Source organism: Saccopteryx bilineata, chromosome 2 (assembly GCF_036850765.1).
Source record: "Saccopteryx bilineata isolate mSacBil1 chromosome 2, mSacBil1_pri_phased_curated, whole genome shotgun sequence".
NCBI lineage: Eukaryota > Metazoa > Chordata > Mammalia > Chiroptera > Emballonuridae > Saccopteryx > Saccopteryx bilineata.
This window is the reverse complement of record NC_089491.1, coordinates 305,272,222-305,298,501: the sequence shown is the minus strand read 5'-3', so window position 1 is coordinate 305,298,501 and position 26,280 is coordinate 305,272,222. Positions and strand designations below refer to the sequence as shown.

At 42.9% G+C, this 26,280-nt stretch overlaps 1 protein-coding gene across 3 annotated transcripts in view; it reads right to left on the bottom strand.

Annotated features, from left to right (window-relative positions):
• The window catches only part of DSTYK (dual serine/threonine and tyrosine protein kinase), a 64,817-nt gene that overhangs the window by 14,341 nt on the left and 24,196 nt on the right, over positions 1-26,280 (bottom strand). For all 3 annotated transcript variants that reach the window (XM_066261576.1, XM_066261573.1, XM_066261574.1), the window contains exons 3-10: positions 14,608-15,277; positions 7,578-7,810; positions 6,260-6,343; positions 5,234-5,410; positions 4,106-4,235; positions 3,627-3,783; positions 3,078-3,210; positions 450-563 (exon numbers count right to left, since the gene is read on the bottom strand). In XM_066261576.1, coding sequence (XP_066117673.1) covers positions 450-563; positions 3,078-3,210; positions 3,627-3,783; positions 4,106-4,235; positions 5,234-5,410; positions 6,260-6,343; positions 7,578-7,810; positions 14,608-15,277 — 1,698 coding nt within the window. The remainder of the gene's footprint in view (positions 1-449; positions 564-3,077; positions 3,211-3,626; positions 3,784-4,105; positions 4,236-5,233; positions 5,411-6,259; positions 6,344-7,577; positions 7,811-14,607; positions 15,278-26,280) is intronic.

Here is a 26,280-nt window from a genome sequence, read left to right as displayed (position 1 = left end):
TTCAAGGCAGGTTTGCCACAATTCATAAATTTGTAAAAAACACAGTATCTGTGAAGTACATTAAGCAAAGCACAATAAAACAAGGTATGCCTATTTTTAGGAATGATGTGTGTGCGCACGCGCATGTACACATGTGTGTACAGAGAGACAGAAACCACATTAAAAAAAAAGGGAAAACACGAATCTGTTTTACCACTCTTTTAACTTCTGTAAACTGAAATTTTTTTCAATAGCGTTGGGGAAAAAACCCTTAAGCAATATGAGCTGTGTCTATGATGCAAGTCCAAGATGTGTCTAAGCTTTAAGTCCAAGATACTATCTATTTGTTCTGCTGTTAACTTGACTACTATCCCTCCATCTTTTCCTGTGACCAAACTTACACTGCAGTGTACTCTAGAAAGATCACTTAGCCCAGAGGCAGCATGGTACACTGGAGAAACAGCTCTTACCAGCACGTTTTTCAGTTTGATATCCCGGTGGACAAGTCCCTGGCTGTGCAGGAAGCGGATGCCTTCCACCACATCTAGTGCTATCTGCAAACGTGTCTCCAGGGTCAGTCCAGCCTTGGGGAAACAAAAGAGATTATTTGTCACTAACAAGACAACTCGTTGCCCTGGCTGGATAGCTTGGTTGGTTAGAGCATCATGGTCCTAAAGCACAGAGGTTGCTGGTTTGATCCCTGGTCAGGGCACTACAGGAACTGTCTCTCTCTTGCACTCTCCCTTTCTCTCTCTAAAATCAATAAAATTAAAAAACAAAAAAAGATAACTCATCAATTTAGCATGCTTATACCAACTAAGAGTTCCTTCTGTGTGGTCTGAAAGTCTGACCACACTGGGTATATAAAAACAGAAGAGGAGACGAGGAAAAGGGGAGAGGAAAGCAGTTAGGAGAAGGAAGTAGAAGAAGCAATGAGGAGTAAGCTACATAGACCAGACACAAACCCTCAGACACTGCACTTAAGCCAGCTGCATAATCCCCAAATGCGATTTGGAGAGGTGCAACCAAATGACTGAAGGTATGAGCTTATTCTAACCCCTAAACAAACTTTGGAACTGCCCTTGAGGCTCACAGTAATTACTCCTAGGTCCTTCAGGCAGATTTACATCCACTGCTTTGCAGGCCTAGCTAGGCTAGGTTGGGTTTTATTTATTCCAATACCAAATTCACTCATCTTACTTCTACCAAGCCTCAAATATGGTTCTCTAGACCAGTGGTCCCCAACCTTTTTTGGGCCACGGACAGTTTAATGTCAGAAAATATTTTCACAGACTGGCCTTTAGGGTGGGACGGATAAATGTATCACGTGACCGAAACAAGCGTCAAGAGTGAGTCTTAGACGGATGTAACAGAGGGAATCTGGTCATTTTTAAAAATAAAACATCGTTTAGACTTAAATGTAAATAAAATGGAAATAATGTTATTTATTCTTTCTCTGCGGACCGGTACCAAATGGCCCACGGAGTTGGGGGACCACTGCTCTAGACCACTTGTGGAGGAGCATTAGATAGTGCTGAGCTCAGCTTCTCGACAGTGAAGAAGGAAAACCACTTGGAGAGTCACTCATCATACTGATTTCTCATGGCTCCTGCAAGCATTTCTAAGGATTGTTTTGTCCTACTTCAGGAAGCTTCCAAATAAACTGGTACAGGAGAAATCTGTGAGAAGGGACCTACCCAGAGACTGCAGGGTTAGCTTTTCCCCTGTGCTGCTCAGCTCCGGTGAGTAGACAAAAGAGACCTCTCTACTTCCTTTTTATTGGTCATTTTATTTTATTAAAAAAATTTTTATTTGTTGATTTTAGTGAGAGAGGAAGGGAGAGAGACAGACAGACAGGAACATCAATCTGTTCCTGCATGAGCCCTGACCAGGGATCGAACTGGCAACCTCTGTGCTTCCAGACGATGCTATAACCAACCGAGCCATCGGGCCAGGACTTTGGTGGTTATTTTAGATGAGGGAAATGCAGCATCCAACTGAAGGTATTTCACTTTCATTCAAATAAAACCTTTTGATAGCTTCTTGTTGTCTGTAACTAAATTTGAATTCTATGGAAACTTAACATTTTCAGTCCTCTATAATTTGCTCCCAACATATCTTTGGCACATTATCCACCCGCCAATAATTCCCAAACTGAACCAGCTGCTCCGACATTGACGAGCATCCTTACTGGCCTTCCAGTGCTTTGGCATTATGCTATTTCCTCCCCCTGATACGGCCTGTTTCCAACTGCCCAAATTTTCACCATCAATGTGTATTTATTTATCAAATTCAAATACCCCATCTTCATGGAATATTCATTGACTATAATTCAAAAGCTCCTAGCAATTATACTTTTTTGACATCCCTCTAAAGTGCTTAATACAGGGCCTTGTACAAAATAGTCAGTCACTAATAAATTTATGTGTTGACTAAACAATGAAAACTGGCTTTATACATTGACAGCAACAAAGAGAACAGCAGAGTTACTGGCACTTTCTGTGCTCTGGGTAGTCTAGATATTTTCCCACCATCACTGGAGGTAAAAATGGTAAGGTCCAGTGATAGGATCTGGACCAAAAAATAGACTCTGGCCCGACCAGGCGGTGGCGCAGTGGATAGAGCGTTGGACTGGGATGTGGAAGGACCCAGGTTCGAGACCCCGAGGTTGCAAGCTTGAGCACGGGCTCATCTGGCTTGAGCAAAAGCTCACCAGCTTGGACCCAGGGGCGCTGGCTCCAGCAAGGGGTTACTCGGTCTGCTGAAGGCCCGCGGTCAAGGCACATATGAGAAAGCAATCAATGAACAACTAAGAAGTCGCAACGCGCAACGAAAAACTAATGATTGACGCTTCTCATCTCTCAGTTCCTATCTGTCTATCCCTCTCTCTGACTCTCTCTCTGTCTCTGTAAAAAAAAAAAAAAATAGACTCTGAAAATATTTTAAGGTTATTTTAGAAAGAAGGGTAGTAAGGCTTGATTACTCCAACAATGTCTTATAAAAGCTAGAAGCTCTGAACAAACAAGACAGGATGACAGGCCAGATGGGAACCTGCGGATCTGCGCCAGCTGCTCTCGCTGCCCCCTGCGGCGCCTCACCTTCAGCCCCGTGTAGAGGTCCCGGTGCAGCCGCTCCATGATGAGCAGCACGGCAATGCTGGAGCCGCCCCCGTAGCTGTAGTCGATGACAGACCCGTGGAGGTCCACCAATCGCTCATGCTTTGGCAGAGACCTGGTGGGAAGGAGAGAGGTCTGGGCTACACTGCACAGTATGCAACCCCGCGGGAGGGAATAACCTTGAGACCACGCTTAGTCCAGGCCCCAGGTAATGGCCATCAACACAGACAGGGCAAGAGAATAGCCTCTCGAACAAGGACAAAGAATTAGGAATCTGAATATTGATAGGTACTAAGAACTAAGGAATAAAGTCAAATGGAAAGATGAGTCAGAAAAATTAGGATGTTGCGAAAGGGCAGGCAAAAACAATCAAGGGCCTGAAGAGAGCAGTTCTGGGCCTGACACAGAAATACAACATCTTGAGACATAGGTGTGGAGACAGAGCATGCTGTAGCTCTTGGTACAAAATTTATGCCAGGCTTGTAGCTTCTTCTCTGGAGCTTTTCCCATAGTGAATGAGACCCTACCCACCTCATGTAGTGAAACTCCAAGGCCAGGTCGTTCCAGTGCTTCTCATCTGGAGGAACAACTGACTTGAGGGCACAAGGGAAGTGTCCCCCCCAGTTGTCACACAGGTATACCACACCATACTGGCCCCGGCCCAGTTCCTGGCCCAGTTTAGGTTTACCTGCAAAGTACAGAGACAGAGGTAAGGCAGGAGGGATGGGAACCTGCTGGACAACCTCCCTAAGATTCCTAGCCGTGGACCTGCCTAGAGGCAAGAAGTCATAATTAGGCCAGGGAAAGAAATGCTGATGTCATTCTAAACCAGCAGAAAGTAACCTAACTGGTTTGATTTAAATAAACTTTGGGCATGTTATCTGAACTATATAGAGAGTCAGACCAGGCATACTTTAAGAATTCAAAAACACATCAGGGAGTGCTAGACACTGGGATTCTCCAAGGCTGAACATGAGAACCCATGTTCTGGAGAAAAAACAAGGACTCACGATGCAGCAAGACATCCTGTAAAGAACGGCTCTCCAGAGAAAGGCGGGCCAGGCGGGGAGCGTGATCTTTCCGAACCTTCAGCCACAGATCCTCAGTTTTCTCCAACCGGCCTGAGTGGCCAGCTTCCAGCTAGGAGGACACAGAAAAAAGGACCTGACCTATTAAGTTCCTAGTTCTGGCTTCCTACTCTGTTATACAGGGATAATAAAATATCTGTCCAATAGGATAACTATGGAATTAAATAAGATGTATGTAACATATTTAGTTCAGAGATTAGTCATATGGGGCTCTCAACAAGTAATTTTTCCTCTTGGATGCACCCTCCCACAATGCATACACACACACACACACACACACACACACACACACACACACGAGACAAGCAGATGTTACATAATTTGAAAACTAGCATGAAAGCTGGAAAGTCATCCCTCTCTGTCAGTCATTCCTAAAATACTATAAAATTACATAAAATTTCTGCCCCTGGATTTTCATTCCTTACTCAATGAAATGGGGAGAAATTAACTGTCTCCCTACATTTTTCCTAGAGTTAGAATAGAAAAATATCCACATGAATTTTTTTTTTTCTTTTTGTACTTTTCTGAAGCTGGAAACGGGGAGACAGTCAGACTGACTCCCGCACACGCCCGACCGGGATCCACCCGGCACACCCACCAGGGGGCGATGCTCTGCCCATCCGGGGCGTCGCTCTGTCGCGACCAGAGCCATTCCAGCGCCTGAGGCAGAGGCCACGGAGCCATCCCCAGCGCCCGGGCCATCCTTGCTCCAATGGAGCCTTGGCTGCGGGAGGGGAAGAGAGAGACAGAGAGGAAGGAGAGGGGGATGGGTGGAGAAGCAGATGGGCGCTTCTCCTATGTGCCCTGGCCGGGAATCGAACCCGGGACTTCTGCACGCCAGGCCGACGCTCTACCACTGAGCCAACCGGCCAGGGCCATGAAAATTTTGTTGATGAAACTTCCTGTGACATCTTATCCTTTAACAGATAGAAAGAAAATATACTGATGACTTTTAAAAAAATCACGTGGAGAGCAGAGAGTAAAATATTCCCCAATGGATGACGTTCATCTCTGCTTGATCCAACTATACCTCCTTTCCTACATACCCACCTGCCTCAAGGAGGCTGCAAAAGCCTCATGAGAACTATTAAGCCGGGTCCGGAATTGGCTACAAATGCTTTTGGCCAGTTTGGAGGCACTGAGACTTTCAATGGCTTCCTGGGCCACCTTCCTCTTCCATTCTAGTGTGATGGTAGGTGGGCTCACCCACGTGATACGCTGGATGATCTGCCAGGACAAGAATAGTGAGAACACTGAGGAATGGGAGACAGAGCCACCAGAAAGAACCAATACCCTTCCCTCTCTGGGTTATGCATTCTTAAAAGATGAGCCATATGAAGTCTAAAATTCCTCTCCAATTTCAACTACCACAAAATCAGGGCTCAGCCCAAAGGAAAGCATTAAAGAACACTAGGCCTAGTCTACGTGCTCACAAACTCTCAACACATATCCAGTGCCAGAGACGGACTGATAAGTCCCTTCGTGAAGTCAGTAAATAACTCCACATAAGAGTCAGATCAAATTCCAGAAAAGGAACCACACTCATGGCCTTGGGCAATAAAGGCTGGTTCTTAGAAAACACTTAGGCTGGGACAAAGAAATATGAAAAAGCTATTGAAGCAGTCTTGTGGCTTCATAAAATATTATTTAAACACACCACTTTTCAGAGTTAAAGGTGGCAATTTTATTTTTTTATTTTTATTTTTTTTTTAAATTTTTTTTTTTTAATTCATTTTTAGAGAGGAGAGGGAGAGACAGAGAGAGAGAAAGGGGGAGGAGCTGGAAGCATCAACTCCCATATGTGCCTTGACCAGGCAAGCCCAGGGTTTCGAACCGGCGACCTCAGCATTTCCAGGTAGACGCTTTATCCACTGCGCCACCACAGGTCAGGCAAAGGTGGCAATTTTAACAATTATATCAGAGTGAGCACGAACCAGATTCTCCCAGGCAGACAAACTAGAACACACAGTCACCTCAACACTAATAGAAGATCCTAGATACGCATTCTCTACCAGAGTGACTAAGATTTATTTAAACCAACCAAGGGCTGAAAATTCTTTTCTAAGCAACTTCTACCTGTTTGATTTGCTCCCATAGCATCCTTGTAACTGAGGACCCTGAGTGAAATGTGACTTCAACATGATAGGCGGCATTTAAGATCTGAAAGAGAACACACAAAAGAAAATAAGTATGTCCTCGGTGGCTTTTTTTTTAGAAAGAGAAAGAGAGGAAGGGATGGAGATGAGAAGCACCAACTCTTTGCTGTGTCACTTAGTTGTTCATTGATTGCTCCAGCCAAGCCAGTGACCCCTTGCTCAAGCAAGTAACCTTAGGCTCAAGCCAGTGATATGAGGTCATGTCTATGATCCCATGCTCAAGCCAGTGACCCCATGCTCAAGCCAGTGACCCCACACTCAAGCTGATGAGCCTGCGCTCAACCCAGTGACCTTGAAGTTTCAAACCTGGGACCTCAGCGTCCCAGGTTGACGCACTATCCACTATGCCACCACCAGTCAGGTCTAAGTGGCTTTTTTTTTTTTAGTGACAGAGACAGAGAAAGGGACAGACAGGCAGGAAGGGAGAGAGATGAAAAGCATCAATTCTTTGTTGCAATTCCTTAGTTTCCTTAGTTGTTCATTGATTGCTTTCTCATATGTGCCTTGACCAGGGGGCTACAGCAGAGTGAGTGACCCCTTGTTCAAGCCAGCGACCTTTGGGCTGAAGTCAGTGACCCCATGCTCAAGTGGTAAGCCCCTGCTCAAGCCAGATGAGCCTGCGCTCAAGCTGGTGACCTCAGGGTTTTGCAACTGGATCCTCTGTGTCCCAGTCTGACGCTCTATCCTCTGCGCCACTGCCTGGTCAGGCCTGAATGGCTTTTTAAAAATTGCAATAAATGATATTTACTTCAAGAACATAGTCGGACGTTGGCCAGGCAGTTCAGTTGGTTAGAGTGTCATCCTGATACACCAAAGTTGCGGGTTTGGTCCCCATCAGGGCACATATAACAATCAATAATAAATGCATGGATAGGTGGAAAAGCAATTTGATGTTTCTCTCTCTTCTTCTCTCTCTAAAATCAATTTTTAAAAATAAAAAAGTCTGGTCTCAAGGTTCTCAGATTTATTCCTCAGTATGTGTGCAGAGTTAACACAAGCTGATCATCTATTTTGTGACTATTTGGGCCCCTTTCCATCTTCTTGCTCATTAACTTAACGGCAATTGTACATTCACAAGCACCTGCCACAGGTAGTGGTCATACGATAGGAACACAAAATTCTAACTAGATCAGCAAAAAGTTAAAAGGGAAATTGTTGGCTAACTTAAGTTGGGCTTATGTGTGGATACTGGTTCATATGTTATCTATGACATGGGGTCTTAAACATTCTTTCAGTACCTGTTTGAGATTATTACTGGTTATGTGAACTGAGACATCCTGAGACTTCTCCAGGCTCTGCAGACACCGTTCCAGGGTTCCGACAAAGCTCTCACGTAGGTAATCCACAGAGCTGATCAGCTTATTCGCCACTGCCTGATTCAGCCGAGAAATGATGAGTTCCTGGATCTGTCGAATGCAGCATTTGATCTCTCTGGTGCCCACTGGTTCCCCATTCTCAGGGACAATGACATCTGTGAAGGCAGAGAAATGAGTTAGTTTGCTGTAAGGAGAAGAGGTAAAATAAATCAGAAATGAAAGAGAAAGGACAACTGACACCACAGAAATACAGAGGATTATAAGAAAATACTACGCACAATAATATGCCAACAAATTAGACAATCTGGAAGAAATGGAGAAATTCCTAGGACATACATACAAACTTCCAACTGAACCAAGAAGAAGTAAAAAATCTGAACACACTGACTACTAAGGATATCATATCAGTAATCAAAACCTTCCAACAAATAAAAGTCCTGGACCAAATGCTATCACAGGTGAATTTTACCAAACATTCAAAGAATTAACACCTATCCTTATACTATTTCAAAAAATTCAAGAGGGCCCTGGCGGGTTGGCTCAGTAGTAGAGCGTCGGCCTGGTGTGCGGGAGTCCTGGGTTCAATTCCCGGCCAGGGCACACAGGAGAGGCACCCATCTGCTTCTCTACCCCTCCCCCTCTCCTTCCTCTCTGTCTCTCTCTTCCCCTCCCACAGCCAAGGCTCCACTGGAGCAAAGTTGGCCCGGGCGCTGAGGATGGCTCTGTGGCCTCTGCCTCAGGCGTTAGAATGGCTCTAGTTGCAACAGAGCAATGCCCCAGATGGGCAGAGCAACGCCCCCTGGTGGGCTTGCCGAGTGGATCCCGGTCGGGTGCATGCGGGAGTCTGTCTGACTGCCTCCCTGTTTCCAACTTCAGAAAAATACAAAAAAAAAAATTTCAAGAGGAAGGAAGGCTCCAAGATCATTTTAGGAGATCAGCATTACCCCGATTCTAAAACCAGATGACAATATTACAAAAATATATATATATAGGCTAATATTTCCAATGAACCTGGATGTAAAATATCCTCACCAAAATGCTAGCAAACTGAATTCAGCAGTACATTCAAAAGATCATATACCATGATCATGTGGGATATAGTTCTGTGATGCAAGGTTGGTTCAATATCCACAAATCAACTAACATGATGCACCACATTAACAAAATAAAAGAATCATATGATCATATCAATAGATGCAGAAAAAGAATTTGACAAAATCCTGCCTCCATTTATGATAAAAACTTCCAGCAAAGGGGAATAAAGGAAGCATACCTCAACATAATAAAGGCCATATTTGACAAACCCACGCTAACATCATACTCAACAGGGAAAAGCTAAAAGTGTTATCCTGAACATCAGGAACAAGACAAAATTGTTCACTTTCACCACTTTTTTCAACATTGTATTGAAAGTCCTAGTCACAACAATCAGACAAGAAGAAATAAAATGCTTCTAGATACGAAACATTATTTGCAGATGACATGACACTATATAGAGAGAACTCCAAAAATTAACACGAAAGAAACTTGGAACTACTAAAAGAATTCAGTAAATTATCAGAATACAAAATTAATATTCTTTAAACAGTTACATTTTTATACATCAATAACAAACTATCAGTTTAATAACAAACCACATTTAGAAATAAATCCAAATTACAACTGCACCAAACCTTCTCCCCCCAAAAAACCTAAGAATAAAGTTAACCAAGAAGGTAAAGAACTTGTATTTGGGAAATTACAAGACACTGAAGAAAGATGCAGAAGATTTGTATCTTAAGAAGATACAGATAAATGGAAGCATAAATCAATCTCATGGATATGAAGAATTAACACTGTTAAAATGTCCAGACGACCCAAAGCAATATATAGATTTAGTGAAATCCTTATCATAATACCAATGGCATTTTTCACAGAACTGGAACAAATTATTCTAAAATTTATATGGAACTACAAAAGGCCCTGAATAGGCACAGCAATCTTGAGGAAAAAAGAACAAAGTTGAAGTTATCATCCTACCTGATATCATGCTATTCTACAAGGCTATAGTAATCAAGATGGCATGGTACTGGCATAAAAGTAGACACATAGAACAAAGGAACAGAACAGAGAGCCAAGAAGTAGACCCATACCTATATGATCAATTAAGCTATGAAAAATGAGTCAAGAATGTACAATGGGGTAAAGACAGTCTATTAAATAAATGATGAGAAAACTGGACAGGCACACGCAATAAAATGAAACCTGACCACCTTCTTACTCCATATATAAGAATAAACTCAAAATGCATTAAGGATTTAAATGTAAGACCCAAAACCATAAAAAAAAAAAAAAAAGGAAATAAACTAGTTGGCTGTGGGGGGAAGGGGCAGGCACACTGAATAAAGGCATCTCCAAAGCCAAGGAGCTACCATGACAACAGCAGCAAAACAAATGGTCAGCTGTTGAACTGCCCCCCAGGATGATATGAGGTCATGTAATCCTCTACTTAAGGAAGATAAAAATCCCGATAAGGAACAACTAGGTCTAGGATAAACCTGTTGACTTTGTTAGTTTTTTGGTCACATTTATAAGAAGGGAAGAACATTTACTGAGTGCAGACTCTTTGAAAGCACTATAGTCTAATTTAATCTTCACAATTGCTTTCTCAGGTGAGTATTACTGGTTATATTTTATAGGTCAAGAAACAGCCTCAAAGAGAGGACAAAGGGCACTGGGAGAAGGATGGTACAGTTAGGAAGTACTACAGCCAGCATCTGAATCCAAAACTCATGAATTCCAAAAGCCTCTGATCTTTGTAATATTTCACACTCCCTGGCATATTGAGAACAATCCCAGGGTCCTGAATTCAACTCTAATCAATTACTAGATAAATAAAAAGTAAAACTAGAACATCAATTGTCTCCACCATGCCACTACTGCTCAGGATTAGAAACTGTTTTGCAAACCAGAGGACAGACTAAGGTAAGAGAAGATACATTGGGCCCTGGCCGGTTGGCTCAGCGGTAGAGCGTCGGCCTAGCGTGCAGAGGACCCGGGTTCGATTCCCAGCCAGGGCACACAGGAGAAGCGCCCATTTGCTTCTCCACCCCTCTGCCGCGCTTTCCTCTCTGTCTCTCTCTTCCCCTCCCGCAGCCAAGGCTCCATTGGAGCAAAGATGGCCCGGGCGCTGGGGATGGCTCTGTAGCCTCTGCCCCAGGCCCTAGAGTGGCTCTGGTCGCAACATGGCGACGCCCAGGATGGGCAGAGCATCGCCCCATGGTGGGCGTGCCGGGTGGGTCCCGGTCGGGTGCATGCGGGAGTCTGTCTGACTGTCTCTCCCTGTTTCCAGCTTCAGAAAAATGCAAAAAACAACAACAACAAAAAAAAAACCAAGAGAAGATACATTGCCTATAAAAACTCCACTCCGAAAAAGGCCTTCTTGGTCTACTGGTGGAAAGTCAGCATCACCCCTTTGGAGAAAATCTGGCAATATCTACCAAAATTCTAAACTAACCAACCATCACCAACAAAAAATAAAACCCAATTATCAGAATACTAAATTAATATTCATTAATCAGCCCTTTGACCTAACTACTACTCTGCTTCTAGAAATTATTAGGGGAGTAGTAACAAATTAAAGTGCATGCATTAGAAGACAAATTTGTATGTACATTTATGGAAAGATCCCTAAGATATGAATTAAATGAAAAAGCAAGGGGCAGAAGATAATGAGGAAAATTGGATGACCAGGGACAGTATCTCCATATCTTTAAGTACCATGTATATACATATTATCTTTTATAAAATATATATGTCATGATACTAAGTATGAATGCATTTCCTTTATTTAAAAAAAAACGAAAACCAGTCATAGAAATCTGGCTCCACAGAACACGTGGTAGATCGCTTCTAAACCTATTTGCTGTTGCCTCAAGATTACCCACAAAAATGTCTGACCTGCAGTGGCACAGTGGTTAAAGCTTTGACCTGGAATGCTGAGATTGCCAGTTCAAAACCTTGGGCTTGCCCAGCCAAGGCACATAAGAGAAGCAACTACTGAGTTGATGCTTCCTTCCTCTCCACTCTCCCTTTTTTCTCTCTCTCTTCTCTCTATAATCTATAAATAAAATCATAAAAAAATGAAAGACTACCCAGAAAGGACTTAGGAACAAGATATGAAACAGACATGAAAGTTGTGTCTAATATACAGCCAACCAGGTACATAGATTCACAAAATACATAATGTACTTAACAGAGACAGACATTTGATCTACTTGTTCCCAGTTACTTCCACATCTGTGGACTAACCCCTGTGAGCCAGACACTAAATATCGTATTCCTGGCACAGAAAAGACAAACAGGTGTTTCACTGTCTACCCAACCTCGCTGCCCTACATGCACTCTGACGCAGGCACTGCTGCTCCAGTGTCTTCAATGACTCAGAAGACTTCCTAGGATTTCCACTGCAAGTGAGCACTGCTTACAGCTCCTCCCGACTATAGGAACTCAACTAAAGCCAACTGTATTCCCTTTCTATCTATAAGTTTAAAGCCATACACTATTATTCACATACTCATTTGTTCTCCAAATATGTACTGTGACATACTCTGTATTATTTGCTGCAAGGGATATAATAATAAGACCCAAATTCTATTCTTCTTCACCTTTAGGACTTTAGAAAACAGAAGAATATAACTGTCAATAATACTAATAAAAGACAGAAAGTAATACGCCAGCAATTCCAATTAAAAATGAAATGCTTTGGGAGGTCAGATGACCACAGTGGTTATTAGCTAATAAAATTAAAGACAACTTCATAAGAAATGTTACTTGGAAGAGGCCTTGAAAGGTAGGTAGCATTCACAGACAATAAAAGACATTTCAGGTTTAGAGCAAGGCACGAGCAAAGAAAAAGTCAAAGAAGAATATAGAAGACAGCAAGTGGCTGAGAGCAACTGGAACAGAAATTACAGACAGTGCATAGTGGAAGTAAGATTGGAAAAGTTGGTAAGGCCTAGGCTTTGGAAAATCTTTAATACTAGGTGAAGGAGTCTTAGTCTAACTTAATCTGTAGAAATAGGGAGCCAATAAAGATGAACTGGAGAAAGGAAAGATGTCAGTGAGATCAATCAGATAACAATAGTTAGACTAAAGAAGAGGGAATAGAAAAGCAAAGGTAGATAAAAAACATGGAAGGATACTCATCAGGAGTTGCCAAGCAGGGATCCCCAAACATTTTACACAGGGGGCCAGTTCACATCCCTCAGACCATTGGAGGGCCGCCACATACAGTGCTCCTCTCACCACTGACCACCAATGAAAGAGGTACCTCTTCTGGAAGTGCGGGGGGGGGGGGGGGGGGCAGATAAATGGCCTCGGGGCCGCATGCGGCCCGTGGGCCTGTAGTTTGGGGACACCTGATAATGCACACCCGCTTAGCATCATGACACATATACTTTAACTAAACAGTTAAAGACCATGCTGAGGTTTTGAAGTTGGGTACCAGGAAGATGGTGGCATTAAGTAGCTGGGAACAGATTATGAAGCAGTAAAGCATAACAAAGAAAGTATGGGCTCACGAATCAGACCATATTGATTCAAATTCTGCCTCTACTATTTAGGAGTTGTATGACTTTGAGCAAATTACTTAACCTGTTCATGCCTCAGTTCCCTCATCTAGAAAATGGCGATAAGTAGAATCCTCCCAGGGAAGTTGTTTTTGGGGTATGGGGGGAAATGAGGCTAGGTCCCATGTCAGAAATTCTGATGAATTAGTAGTCTTGAGTATCTGTATCTTTTTTTTAATTTTATTTATTCATTTTAGAGAGGTAGGGGGAAGAGATAGAGATAGAAATAGAGATAGAGATAGAGAGAGAGAAAGAGAGAGAGAAGGGGAGGAGCAGGAAGCATCAACTCCCATATGTGCCTTGACCAAGCAAGCATGGGGTTATGAACCGGCGACCTCAGTGTCCCAGGTCGATGCTTTATCCACTGCGCCACCACAGCTCAAGCACATCTGTATTTTCCAAAAGCCTGCCAGGTGATTTGGTTATGATTGAGAACCTAAAGCATAACTTGCAAACAACATCACTTTAGAAGGGGGAGAGCTAATTTTATGCAGGGAGGTTTAAACAACTGTCAGTATACAAAGTCAGAAGCATCTAAAACTTCAGACACCAAATGACCTGACTAACCACTCTGGCCCAATTTTGTTAATAGCCATTTGTAAGAATGGAATCACCAGAAAAGCTAAAAACACTACTGTGGGAAATCCTCCTAAGTTGGGTTTCAAGAACAGCCTGAAAAGAGAATGGAGACCATGACTCATACACAAAAAGGACCAATAAAGAATGGGCTATGCCAAAGGAGCCAAAGTTAAAGCATGAATTAGTTACATTCTTCAAGCAGCTCTTCTCCAGCTCAAATAAGATCAAGGAAATCGAAATTATAAACTGTAGATTAAAAAGCACTATTAGGATGGCTGACCGGTAGTGGCACAGTGGATAGAGTGTCAGCTTGAGACAACTGAGGTCCCAGGTTCGAGACCCTGAGGTTGCTGGTTTAACTGTAGGCTCATCTGGCTTGAGTGCAGGATCACCAGCTTGAGCGTGGGGTCGCTGGCTTGAGCCCAAAGGTCACTGGGTTGAGTCCAAGGTCACTGAATTGAGCCCCCCAGTCAAGGCACGTATGAGAAGGAATCAATAAACAACTAAAGTTATGCAACTAAAAGCTGATGCTTCTCATCATCTCTTGCTCCAAAAAAGAAAAAAAAAAGCACTATTAGTATAAATTTCCCAAAAGTTGGGCTAAAGTCCTGGGAAAGAATGACAGTGGTATTTTCCAGGAAGGTCTCTGAGAACAAGAGGCCACCTTGGCTAAATGACTTATGGTGGGCTCCTGCTGATGACAGCAGCTGGAAAGGGTAGAGGTCCTGTAGTCCTGGCACCCCACCAAGCTCTCTGGGACCTACCTTTAAACTCCATGTTGGCAGCATCATCCAGAAGTTCCTCCTTCATGGTGTTAAGTGTCTCAACAATCATGTCCTTCATTTCCTCCTGCTTCCGGTTGGCAATATTCATCAGTGATTCATACAACTCATTCTCCATTTTTCGTGTATATTCCAGGCGTTTGGGAGTAATCTGCAGGTCCCGCTGCATGTCAAAGGCCTGGTTAATAAAGATGTCAAGGCAGCAGCAGTGCACTAGGTTCAGGGCCTTGGCTGCATCCACCAGGCGAGCCTGTAGCATCTGGTGAGCAAATGTGCTCAAGTGTCTCAGCTTATCACTTTGTTCCACCAACATGCTCTGGGCTTTGGCATCCTGGCCAAGGACCCCACAGTTACAGTGACTGATGCTCAGATAGCCCAGGTCAATTAGCTGGCGATGCAGTGGTGACCTTTCATTCTCCATTTTTTTGGTGGAGGAGTCAATTATCTCTGAGCCCAGCTTTGGTACTTTGAAAAAGAAGATAGGAGAAGAGAAATACTTTCGAATTTCCTGAAGCTCTTGCTCATCCCTCTTGGAGAGTTCATCTTTGTGGAGTGCATAGGTTATAACAGGCAAGAAATCATTCACTAAGTCACCCAGAACATCCACTGTGGGCCGGAGGCCTTGGCACGGTGCTACCACAACGTCCACTTCCTGGAAGGGCAACGGGGTCATATCAGCACTTCAGGGTCAACCAATCCTTGCCTCCCCAAAAGTCCCACACTGAGACCAAAATCCAGATCTATAATGGGGCAAATGGACTTTGGTATGCCCCAATCATCTGTCCACCTCCTTCCTCAGTTACCAACACTCCCTGGTGCAGCCCAGGCAGGCAGGCACTCATCTAGAGAGAGTGAAAAAACAAGTAAGTAAAAAGGATGGCAGTCCCTGAAGCCATTTCAGACAAAAAGAATACTATTTAATCCTGCCTTTCTCTGTTGCTTGGAAACTCACTGATTCTCTGCTAAAGAAATGAGACAAATAATGGAAGAAAGAACTACGTACTATAGAAATGATCAGACTGAGAGTATGTCTGGAACATTCATCCCCTTGTGCACTCCTCTCACACCTCTGTCCCCACATTTTTAACTTGGCTAACTCCCAAGCATCCTTTAAATTTTGATGTGTATGTCATATTACCCTTACAGCAGTGGTCCCCAACCCCCGGGCCGCAGACTGGTACTAGTCCGTGGGTCATTTGATACCGGTCCACAAAGAAAGAATAAATAACTTACATTATTTCCGTTTTATTTATATTTAAGTTTGAACGATGTTTTATTTTTAAAAAATGACCAGATTCCCTCTGTTACATCCATCTAAGACTCACTCTTGACACTTGTCTTGGTCACGTGATACATTTATCCGTCCCACCCTAAAGGCCAGTCCGTGAAAATATTTTCTGACATTAAACCGGTCCCTGGCCCAAAAAAGGTTGGGGACCACTGCCTTACAGGGTCTTTCCTATTACATAATCCCAAGCACTCTCTGCCTCTCCTTTTCTTAATATTCAACCCATTTATAGTTTATTGATTTAAAACACATTTCTCCCCAATAGCCAGTAAACTCTTTGAAGGAAGAAATTGTCTATCATGTTCACGATTATAATTCTGATGTCTAGCACATTCTAAGTCCTCAATATTGTTGAATCATTCAAGCAACTAAAAGCCAGGTTTGCCACACATTATTACTGTCCTACTCTAAGAGTCTTTAGGTATCTCAAAGTCTCATCCACCTAAGTTTTGGAAATACCTTTATTTTCATGATCGTTTGGTATAACAGAGACCAAGGTTTGCCTCTTCAGTATTTAGCCTCTGCATTATTTGGGAAGGCAATATCCTCTACAGCAGGGGTCGGGAAACTTTTTGGCTGAGACAGCCATGAATGCCACATATTTAAAAATGTAATTCCATGAGAGCCATGCAATGACCCGTGTACATTAGGCATTATCCAATAAAAATTTGGTTTTGTCCCGGAGGACAGCTGTGATTGGCTCCAGCCACCCACAACCATGAACATGAGCAGTAGGAAATGAATGGATTGTAATACATGAGAATGTTGTTTTGTTTTGTTTTTGTATTTTTCTGAAGTTGTAAACAGGGAGGCAGTCAGACAGACTTCCGCATGCGCCAGACCGGGATCCACCTGGCATGCCCACCAGGGGGCGATGCTCTGCGGCAATCAGAGCCATTCTAGCGCCTGAGGCAGAGGCCACACAGAGCCATCCCCTGCGCCCGGGCAAACCTTGCTCCAGTGGAGCCCTGGCTGCGCGAGGGGAAGAGAGAGACAGAGAGGAAGGAGAGGGGGAGGGGTGGAAAAGCAGATGGGCGCTTCTCCTGTGTGCCCTGGCCGGGAATCGAACCCGGGACTCCCACACGCCAGGCCGACGCTCCACCACTGAGCCAACTGGCCAGGGCCATGTTTTATATTTTTAATTTTTTTTTTTTTTTATTAAACATTTGTCTGCAAGCCAGATGCAGCCATCAAAAGAGCCACATTTGGCTCACGAGCCACAGGTTCCCGACCCCTGCTCTACAGATAGATTGGGTGGCCAATTAAGTATATGGGGCTTCCAGGAAAGCTCTTCAAAGTGGATTTGATTTTACCAAGTATGCCCATTGGCCTTGCCCTTCTTGCCTGGAGCAGAGATATGACATCTAGAGCAGCGGTGGTCACACATACATTGTCTTGCAGCTGTAAGGCAAACCTCAGTGTGGAAGCCAGAGTTAAGGGTGATAAAACCAAGAGAAATAGGGAGCCTGGAAACCTGATGGCCGCCTACCTGCCATGCAAGCCCTAAATTGCCTAGCTCCAGACTTCTTTAATGTGAAGAAAAAAGAAAATTAACCTGTGTCTTATTTAAACAAGCCCCTGCTTTCTGATTGTCTTTTACATATGATTGAACCCAATCACAACTAATGCACCCAAGTTCCTAAAGTGAATTTCAAGAAGATTTTAAGATTCTTTTCCTAACCGACAGTTTCTGCTTTGTGCTTCACTTCTTTCCTGAGGATCCTGAAGCTCTTTGGATCATATATGTATTTCCACATGCTGCATATGCTGCTCCTCTCTATCTCTGAAATTGTCTACTGTGCCTGGTATTCCAGACCTTATGGTTGACCTGGAGATTCATAGGCACACCAACTCCCGACGTCTTCAGGGGTCTACCAACTCAAAAATCAAACCTCCACTGAACTCTAGCACATGTTACAGTTATAAAAGAACTCAACACAATTCTGCCCAAGGCTGTGTCCTTAATATATTGAAATTTTACTTTATTTGAAATCTAAAAGATATACAATATATCTTCTTTCCCTAAAGTTAAAAGTGCTTTTAGGATCTCATAATTTATATTTGAGCAACCACCGCATAAATCCACTTATTTTCCATCCAACCCATGGCCAAAAAGATATTTGCTGATTCATCTGTTCCTCAAATTGCATGGAATATTCTCTGATTGAAAGATTAGTCTGACATTCACCATACTGTTCAAAACAAACCATCTTTCACTTCCCTGAGTCCCACTGCTAGAGTATGAATTACTTCATGAGGCATATTCAAAAGGCAGGTAAGAACTTCTAAGGTTTAGAGTAAAACATACAACTACCTAAATGCCAACATTATAATTTCATATAATAATTAGAAAAAGACTAGAAGAAAATCCCAAGAAATGAAAAGGTATAATATGTTAGAGAATTATAAGTAAAAATATTCGCAAAAAGATTTATTTTAAAATTGCATAGTTGTCTTAAATATATAAATTTTAAAAGATATGTTAATCAAACTTATTATAAAAGTATTCTAGAAATAAAGTCTAAATATTCAAATCCAAAGTAAGTGTTCTTTAGAAAAATTTTTGCCCTGGTCGGTTAGCTCAGCAGTAGAGTGTCGACTTGGCATGTGGAAGTCCTGGGTTCGATTCCTGGTCAGGACACACAGGAAAAGTGACCATCTGCTTCTCCATCCCTACACCTTCTCTCTCTCTGTCTCTCTGTTCTCTGTCTCTCTCTCCCCTTCCCTTTCCCCCTCCTTCTCCTGCAGTCATGGCTCAAATGATTGGAGAAAAGTTGGCTCTGAGTGCTGAGGATGGCTCCATGGCCTCACCTGGTGCACTAAATAGCTTGGTTGCCAAGCCAATGAAGTAGCAGCTCCAGATGGGTAGAACATCACCCAGTAGGGGGCTTGCTGGGTGGATCCCGGTTGGGGTGCATGCAGGAGTCTATCTCTGCCTCCCTGCCTCTCACTTAAAAGAAAGGAAAAGAAAATTTTCAGAAAGAATTTTTGTTTGCTTGTTTATATTTGATGAATTTTCTTAAAATTCTAAAATTTCCAGGTTTTCCTCAAAGGACCATCTTGTGTGTGCAATAGAACCATTGGCCAAAGCTGCCAGGTCCATTTGCAGAACAAATATCTTTTCTAAAACACAGCTACTTTATTTGCTCAGAAGTGCAAATTCATTTTTTTAAATGGATTCAAGATTTTCTAATGGTAGGTACTGCCTGATATATTGGCACCAGAAAGAAGTTGCCCACTCCTAAATGGATTTTGTACTAAACAAAAATGGGTAGAAAACAAGTATCAAGCTCTCTCTTCTCCGTTCCTCAGTTACTTAACTTGTGCAGTTGGTCTCACTGTTCTGACTAGCATAACTTCTAGAAGACAGTTAGTAAGAGCTGCTGGCTGGGCCCCTGGAAGCAGTATAAATTAGACTGGAATGTGATATGTGATTCTGCAGTACTCACAGTAAAGGGATTACTCATGCCTGACAGTTATAAACAAAAGGAAGCTAGCACTGTCTCCTGGAGACAGGGAGTAAAAAAATAATAATTGAAAAATAACAACTGATAGAGGACAAGCCAGACCTGTTCTGGGCCCTGTTATGACCACCTGCAAGGGAAGTCTGACCTTAGACTGTCTGTTCCATGGAAGGCTATCTTTCTTCCCACCTCCTAGAACAGTGCCTGGCACTTAGTAAGCATTCAATAAACATGTGAAATAAATGGATAAATAAATGATGCCTTTAACACTTGCTCAAAACCACTTCCAATAACCATAAGTAAAATTTTCTATCTTTCAATCCACACCCCACACACTTATCTGGAACTGCTGTTTGCCTCTACTCCAAGAATGAAGAGTGAGGAAGCATTTTGCTCCTAACTCAACCAAGGAACAAGAATCTCAGGGAAGCATGAGAGTATCCCATAATTCCATTTTAAGTCACAGTAAATTCCTAAAGAGATTTCTTTTGTGGAATGCATTCTGCATAAATCTATGGAATCTAGAGAAATTGATGTTACCATCAATTTTCCTGGCAAGATTAAAAGCATGAGCATGTAACAGAAAAGAGATTGCTACTTTGCAGACACCAGAATTCACCTCCTTGGTTTTGTTCTTGATGTAAATAACACTATCTTTTTTTTTGTATTTTTTTGAAGTTGGAAATGAGGAGGCAGTCAGACAGACTCCCACATGCACCGACCGGGATCCACCCGGCATGCCCACCAGGGGGCGATGCTCTGCCAGAGCCATTCTAGAGCCTGAGACAGAGGCCCTAGAGCCATCCCCAGCGCCTGGGCCAACTTTGCTCCAATGGAGCCTTGGCTGCGGGAGGGGAAGAGAGAGACAGAGAGGAAGGAGAGGGGGAGGGGTGGAGAAGCAGATGGGCACCTCTCCTGTGTGCCCTGGCCGGGAATCTAACCCGGACTCCTGCACACCAGGCCGACGCTCTACCACTGAGCCAACCAGCCAGGGCCGACACTATCTTAAATGCAAAAAAGAAATCACTCAGTCACTGAAGAAGCCTGACCACTTCCTAAGAATACTGGCTCCCACTGAGGAGAACTCCTTATTCTATGCTCAAGGCACATTGCCAGAATTGTTATAGCTAAGGATGACTATATTAACGAATGGTTCAGACAGAAGACAGCCACATACTCAAGTACGTCACAGCTGTTTGCTTTCTCTACAGTCCTGAAACCTCAGGTTTACGTCACATGGAGAGAAGTACACAATTATATAACTGTCGTGCCCTGGCTCAGCGATGGACACAGCCTCAGCCTCATCCTTGCCCCCATATTCTCCCTCCTTTTACTGTCCATTTTCCTCTCATGCCATTCTCACAGGGCACTTGAGAGGTTTTTCCTGTTTGTTTTCATAAAGGGTTAATTCGTTTTCATTTTTTTAATGTAGCTCTCTGAACTCACTGTCACTCTTAAATGTTATTTACATATTAAGAAAAATACCTCTCTGTTCTCATTACATTGTAGAAAATACCTTGACTCTTGTTGGTACACTTTCAAAGGCGAGCTGCAACTGAACGAGTTTCTGGGCAATAATATGACTGCCTATAATGTAATAATCAACTGGGACTAATATGAAGCCAACCCAGAGCTTCATCCAGCAGTCAGCATGGAATGTATACAAGCTCATCTACCTACCTAGTAAAAATATCAGTGTGGTAACTCAGATGCCAGAAACAAAACTTGGGAAAAAAACCACAATTCCAACCAAAGCCCTAAGCTAGCTACAAAAAGTATCATGCTCAAAGTGGGAATATATTTACAATCCCGAACACCCCAAAACAAGGGCTCTGCATCTCAACTGATGAGCATGAAGCCCTTAAGGCTCGGAACTATCTTCTCTATATTTCATACTTCAATGAATCAGGTAAAGACAAGTTGACAAGAATGTACTGAAATACATGCTGTGCATTCTACCTGTGGATATTCAAACACCCAGAGATACAGATAAAAGTAGGAATCTGAAGCTTTACTCTCTTACCTCTTACTAGATTCACTGAGAGAGAGAGAGAAATAAAATAGTGGAATGAAGAGGAAAGAAGGTATAAGGGAACACTTTACCTTTTAACTTTATGATTTTAACTTTTGTATTACTTACCTTTTTATAACATTTCCTTCATTTTATTACAAAAGTACTTCATAATCAATTATGAACTTTGTCTCTAATTAGAGAAGAATAATAACTATAAGTAAAGTGGAACCAGGGCTCAGGTTTGAGAAAAGGAAGGAGTCCCAATGTGGATGGTTCTCAGGGAAGGGATGGGTGATAGAGAGCGCAGGAAACCCTCTAGTCAAGGACACTGATTAATTTATACAAAGGGAGGAGGGAACGGGCTTACTATGTACCAAACAGGGTGCTAGGTGCTTTACATATACTCTCTCATTTAAGCCCCACCCCAGCCCTAAAAAATTTTTAACTACCCACATCTTACCCATGAGGGAACTGAGCACCAGAGTGACTCAGTCAGTTAACTAACAAAACCAGGATGTAAATCCAGGCCTTGCCCATAAAGACCATGTCCACTGTATGTCAGGAAATACCTGTTTGGGAAGTTCTGAAAGAAGAATAGAGTTTGGAAAAGATGATTTCAGGGGTCCTGACAATCCTTGTGTTCTGTGTTGAGCAGTATATGCTGGTTGCATAGTAAAGGCCCTGCTATGAAACAGCCCCACAAGGACTGTGTGAGATATCACAGAAGAAGTGAAAGCAAGTATTTTCTATAGTCCCAACAATGGTTTCCTTCTGTTGGCAGCACGTTCAAACTCTGAGTCTCCAAATTGGGGAAATCCCCTACCCTCACCATCCTCTCTACTGAAAGGGAAAACACCAGCACATCTCTGAGGCCATGAAAACAGAGAGGGAAGCCATCTGGTGCAGAGAAGAGGCAGGATCTTAGAAAAGGGAGAAGACAAAAGAGGAAGAAGAGTAAGACTCAGCCAGATTTTCTCCCCAAGAGCTAACCTTGTGGGCCAAAAATGAATGCCTGATGGTGAACTGAGAAAATACAGCCTCAGCTTCAAGCTATTGTTAAGACATACCATGGCTTCTCTCATGAGCTCAGGATTTTTTTTTTTTAATTTTGCCTCTAAACCACACATATCCTTAATAGGTAAGTTAACCTTAATAAATATTTCCACGTTTCTTGGCAAAAAACTGTATGCAGGATGGTTACATTTCATTAGTGTTTGTTAGAGGCAGAGCAAGAGAGATGTCAAATTCAAATACAGTATTACTGCCTACAAGGAATCTATAATTTAGCATTTGCCTGAACCTCCTATATCCCTTTTTTTAACAGATCACTTTAGTTCCCCTTTCTTAATGGCCCACAAAATGATGGCTTCTCTATTTTAATATCTCTTGAATATCATTATTTCTCTGTCTTATCCATATTACCCGAACTTCATTTCTTCTGTCTTAGAATAGCCATTTTGGGCCTAATCCCAAACACTCTCTCCTCCCAAAAGTATACTGCTCACAAAAATTAGGGAATATTTCAAAATGAATATGAAGTGACAAAATATACCCTAATTTTTGTGAGCAGTATATCTTCTTGCCCTGAGGAGGACCCTTTACACAGCTTTCTTCCCTACTTTATTCTAATCAACCATTATCTATCTTTCTTTCTTTTTTTTTGAGACAGAGAGGGGGCGGAGGATAGACAGGGACAGACAGACAGGAACGGAGAGATGAGAAGCATCAATCATTAGTTTTTCACTGTGCATTGCAACACCTTTGTTGTTCATTGATTGCTTTCTCATATGTGCCTTGACCGTGGGCCTTCACCAGACCGAGTAACCCCTTGCTCGAGCCAGTGACCTTGGGTCCAAGCTGGTGAGCTTTTGCTCAAGCCAGATGAGCCTGTGCTCAAGCTGGTGACCTCAGGGTCTCGAACCTGGGTCCTCTGCATCCCGACGCTCTATCCACTGCGCCACCGCCTGGTCAGGCTCTTTCATTTTTTTTTTTTATTAATCATTACCTTTCAATTTAGATACATGCAAAGAAGATATGGTATCTAACTAAGCAACACACAATAAATTTGGTTCTATAAGAAGCCATAGTAAATGCCAGTAACTAGACAAAAATTGAAAGATGCTAACATTCAAGCAACAATGTAGAGAAATTTTGGAGTTAAAATTTTGCATAAACTTTTGTCATTTGAGGTAAGATCCTTTATAAAGATTATGGCAGGGATCCCCAAACTTTTTACACAGGGGGCCAGTTCACTGTCCCTCAGACCGTTGGAGGGCCAGACTATAAAAAAAAACCTATGAACAAATCCCTATGCACACTGCACATATCTTATTTTAAAGTAAAAAAACAAAACAGGAACAAATACAATATTTAAAATAAAGAACAAGTAAATTTAAATCAACAAACTGACCAGTATTTCAATGGGAACTATGGGCCTGCTTTTGGCTAATGAGATGGTCAATGTCCAGTTCCATATTTGTCACTGCTAGCCGTAACAACTGATATGATGTGCTTCCAGAGCCGTGATGCGTGCGTCCCATGTCACCGGATGTAGGATGCATCCTTATCCTGTGCTCCTCTCACTGACCACCAATGAAAGAGGTGCCCCTTCCGGAAGTGTGGCAGGGGCCGGAAAAATGGCCTTAGGGGGCCGCATGCAGCCCGCGGGCCGTAGTTTGGGGACCCCTGGATTATGGTTTGCCTGACCTGCGGTGGCGCAGCGGATGAAGCATCGACCTGTAATGCTGAGGTCACCAGTCCAAAACCCTGGGCTAGCCTGGTCAAAGCCCATATGAGAGTTGATGCTTCCTGCCCCCCCCTTTCTCTCTCTCTCTCTCTCTCTCTCTCTCTGTCTCTCTTCTCTAAAATGAATAAATAAATAAAATAAATAAAGATTATGGTTTGTGAAAGTGTTAACTATTGAGAAATTAAAACTACATCTATAACATTTACTATCCATTGACAGCTACTGATTGAGGGTTATAAAGAGAAAAGTTTACTGCTCTAAATGGTTGAAGTTAAAAATAGTTACAAAATAAGTTTGTTTGCAATTTATTACACTTCTCCTGGAAACATCAATTTATCACAGTTCCCTGAAATATATACCCTACCAGACATCACCATGAGCCAAAAACCATGTCAGCAGCTGGCAGTCAGGCAACCAGATGGCATGTACATTTGTCCAAAGGGCCAGCAAACATGCGGTGGGGACAAACAGGCTGTTGATAAGAGCAGAACAACCGAGAGCTTCGGAACTGCCACAGTAAATAAAATGCCATCGCTGGGCTGCAGGAGCTGAGGAAGTTTTATCACCTCTGCTTCTTTTTATTCCTTTCTCACAAGTGTTCATAGGGAAAAAATACACACATGTCACCACACACATCAGACTGAGACAACTCTGAGGCAGACAACTGTGTTCCAGTGGACTCACAAGAGGGAAAGAAAGAGAAAAGGACGTGGGTAGATGTGTGTGCAGAAAGGGGTGAGGCTGCGGAAGGGGAAGTATGTCTGTATATGAAGACAGAACTGGCACATATGGTGAATGGTGAAATGCGTTGCCAATTGGAAAATGACTATGTTTTAAATTGAACATTAAAACAAGGTTTCAGAAACTAATGGTTTGACAGTGTTCCTCTGCTAATGAATTATGAACCAAGAATCTCAGAGAACCCAGAACTAAAAAGCTGGGAACACCAAGAATTATGGGTTTGTATAAGTTGGCCTATTTTGGAAAAACTAAAAACAGCTAATTTATGAGGACTTCAAAGTAACGCATTAGAAGAATGACCATTGTATAAGAGCGTAGGGAAAAATTCTGCTTTGATAATGCCACAGTTGAAAATGAATATCCATTTCCCCTTATTCAATCTTGGTTTCCTTTAGCTAAATGTTTCCTTTTTCTACCGCCCCTTGTACACACCAAATGAAAGGGCTGTTCAGAGCTAACTCACTGGTCCTAAACACAGAGGGTGCTAAACAAAAAGATCTTTCTCACTGCCATGAAAAATCTTCAAGGTAGCTGTGGAATGCTCCCAGCAGTGAACAAGCGTGGCCGATGTGCTCGGTGGAGACAGGAGCCTGACTGTGGGGACAGAGCAGGGCCTGCGCTGCGCAAGCTGCTCAGGCCTCTCTGCGGCTCAGCATCAAAGGTTCTAAACTTTGAACCGTTGGGTCCGTTAGGATTTCTACATCAAAGCCATTAGAGAATAAAGCAGATCTGGAGAAATGTTGGCTAAGGAAGCCTCAGAAACCACATGAAACAGAAACAGAGGCTAGTGAAGTCCTCAAAAAAGAGAAGAATATTCCTCAAGAAAGAATATATATTTCAACTGTGTGGATAGAAAGCTGACTTGGTACCTCAGCCTCCCCAACAGGCAGCCTCCTCAGTAGTCACCTCGGTTGCAGTGTTTAGCACACATCAGGGTCAGGGACTGCACACGGTCACTTTGGTGGGAGTGTTTAGCACACATCAGGAGCAGGGACTGGGCGCTCTCCAGGTTAAGATATGTGCTCAGATGTGCACCTCAGGTGAGGCTCTCACCTTCAATAAAAGCGAGTATTAAAAACAAAAACCAACAAAATAAACAAATAAATAAACATTAGCCTGACCAGGTGGTGGTGCAGTGGATGGAGCGTTGGACTGGGATGCAGAGGACCCAGGTTCGAGACCCCGAGGTCGCCAGTTTGAGCGCGGGTTCATCTGATTTGAGCAAAAGCCCACCAGCTTGAACCCAAGGTTGCTGGCTCCAGCGAGGGGTTGCTTGGTCTGCTGAAGGCCCGTGGTCAGGGCACGTATGAGAAAGCAATCAATGAACAACTAAGGTGTTGCAATGCGCAATGAAAAACTAATGATTGATGCTTCTCATCTCTCTCCGTTCCTGTCTGTCTGT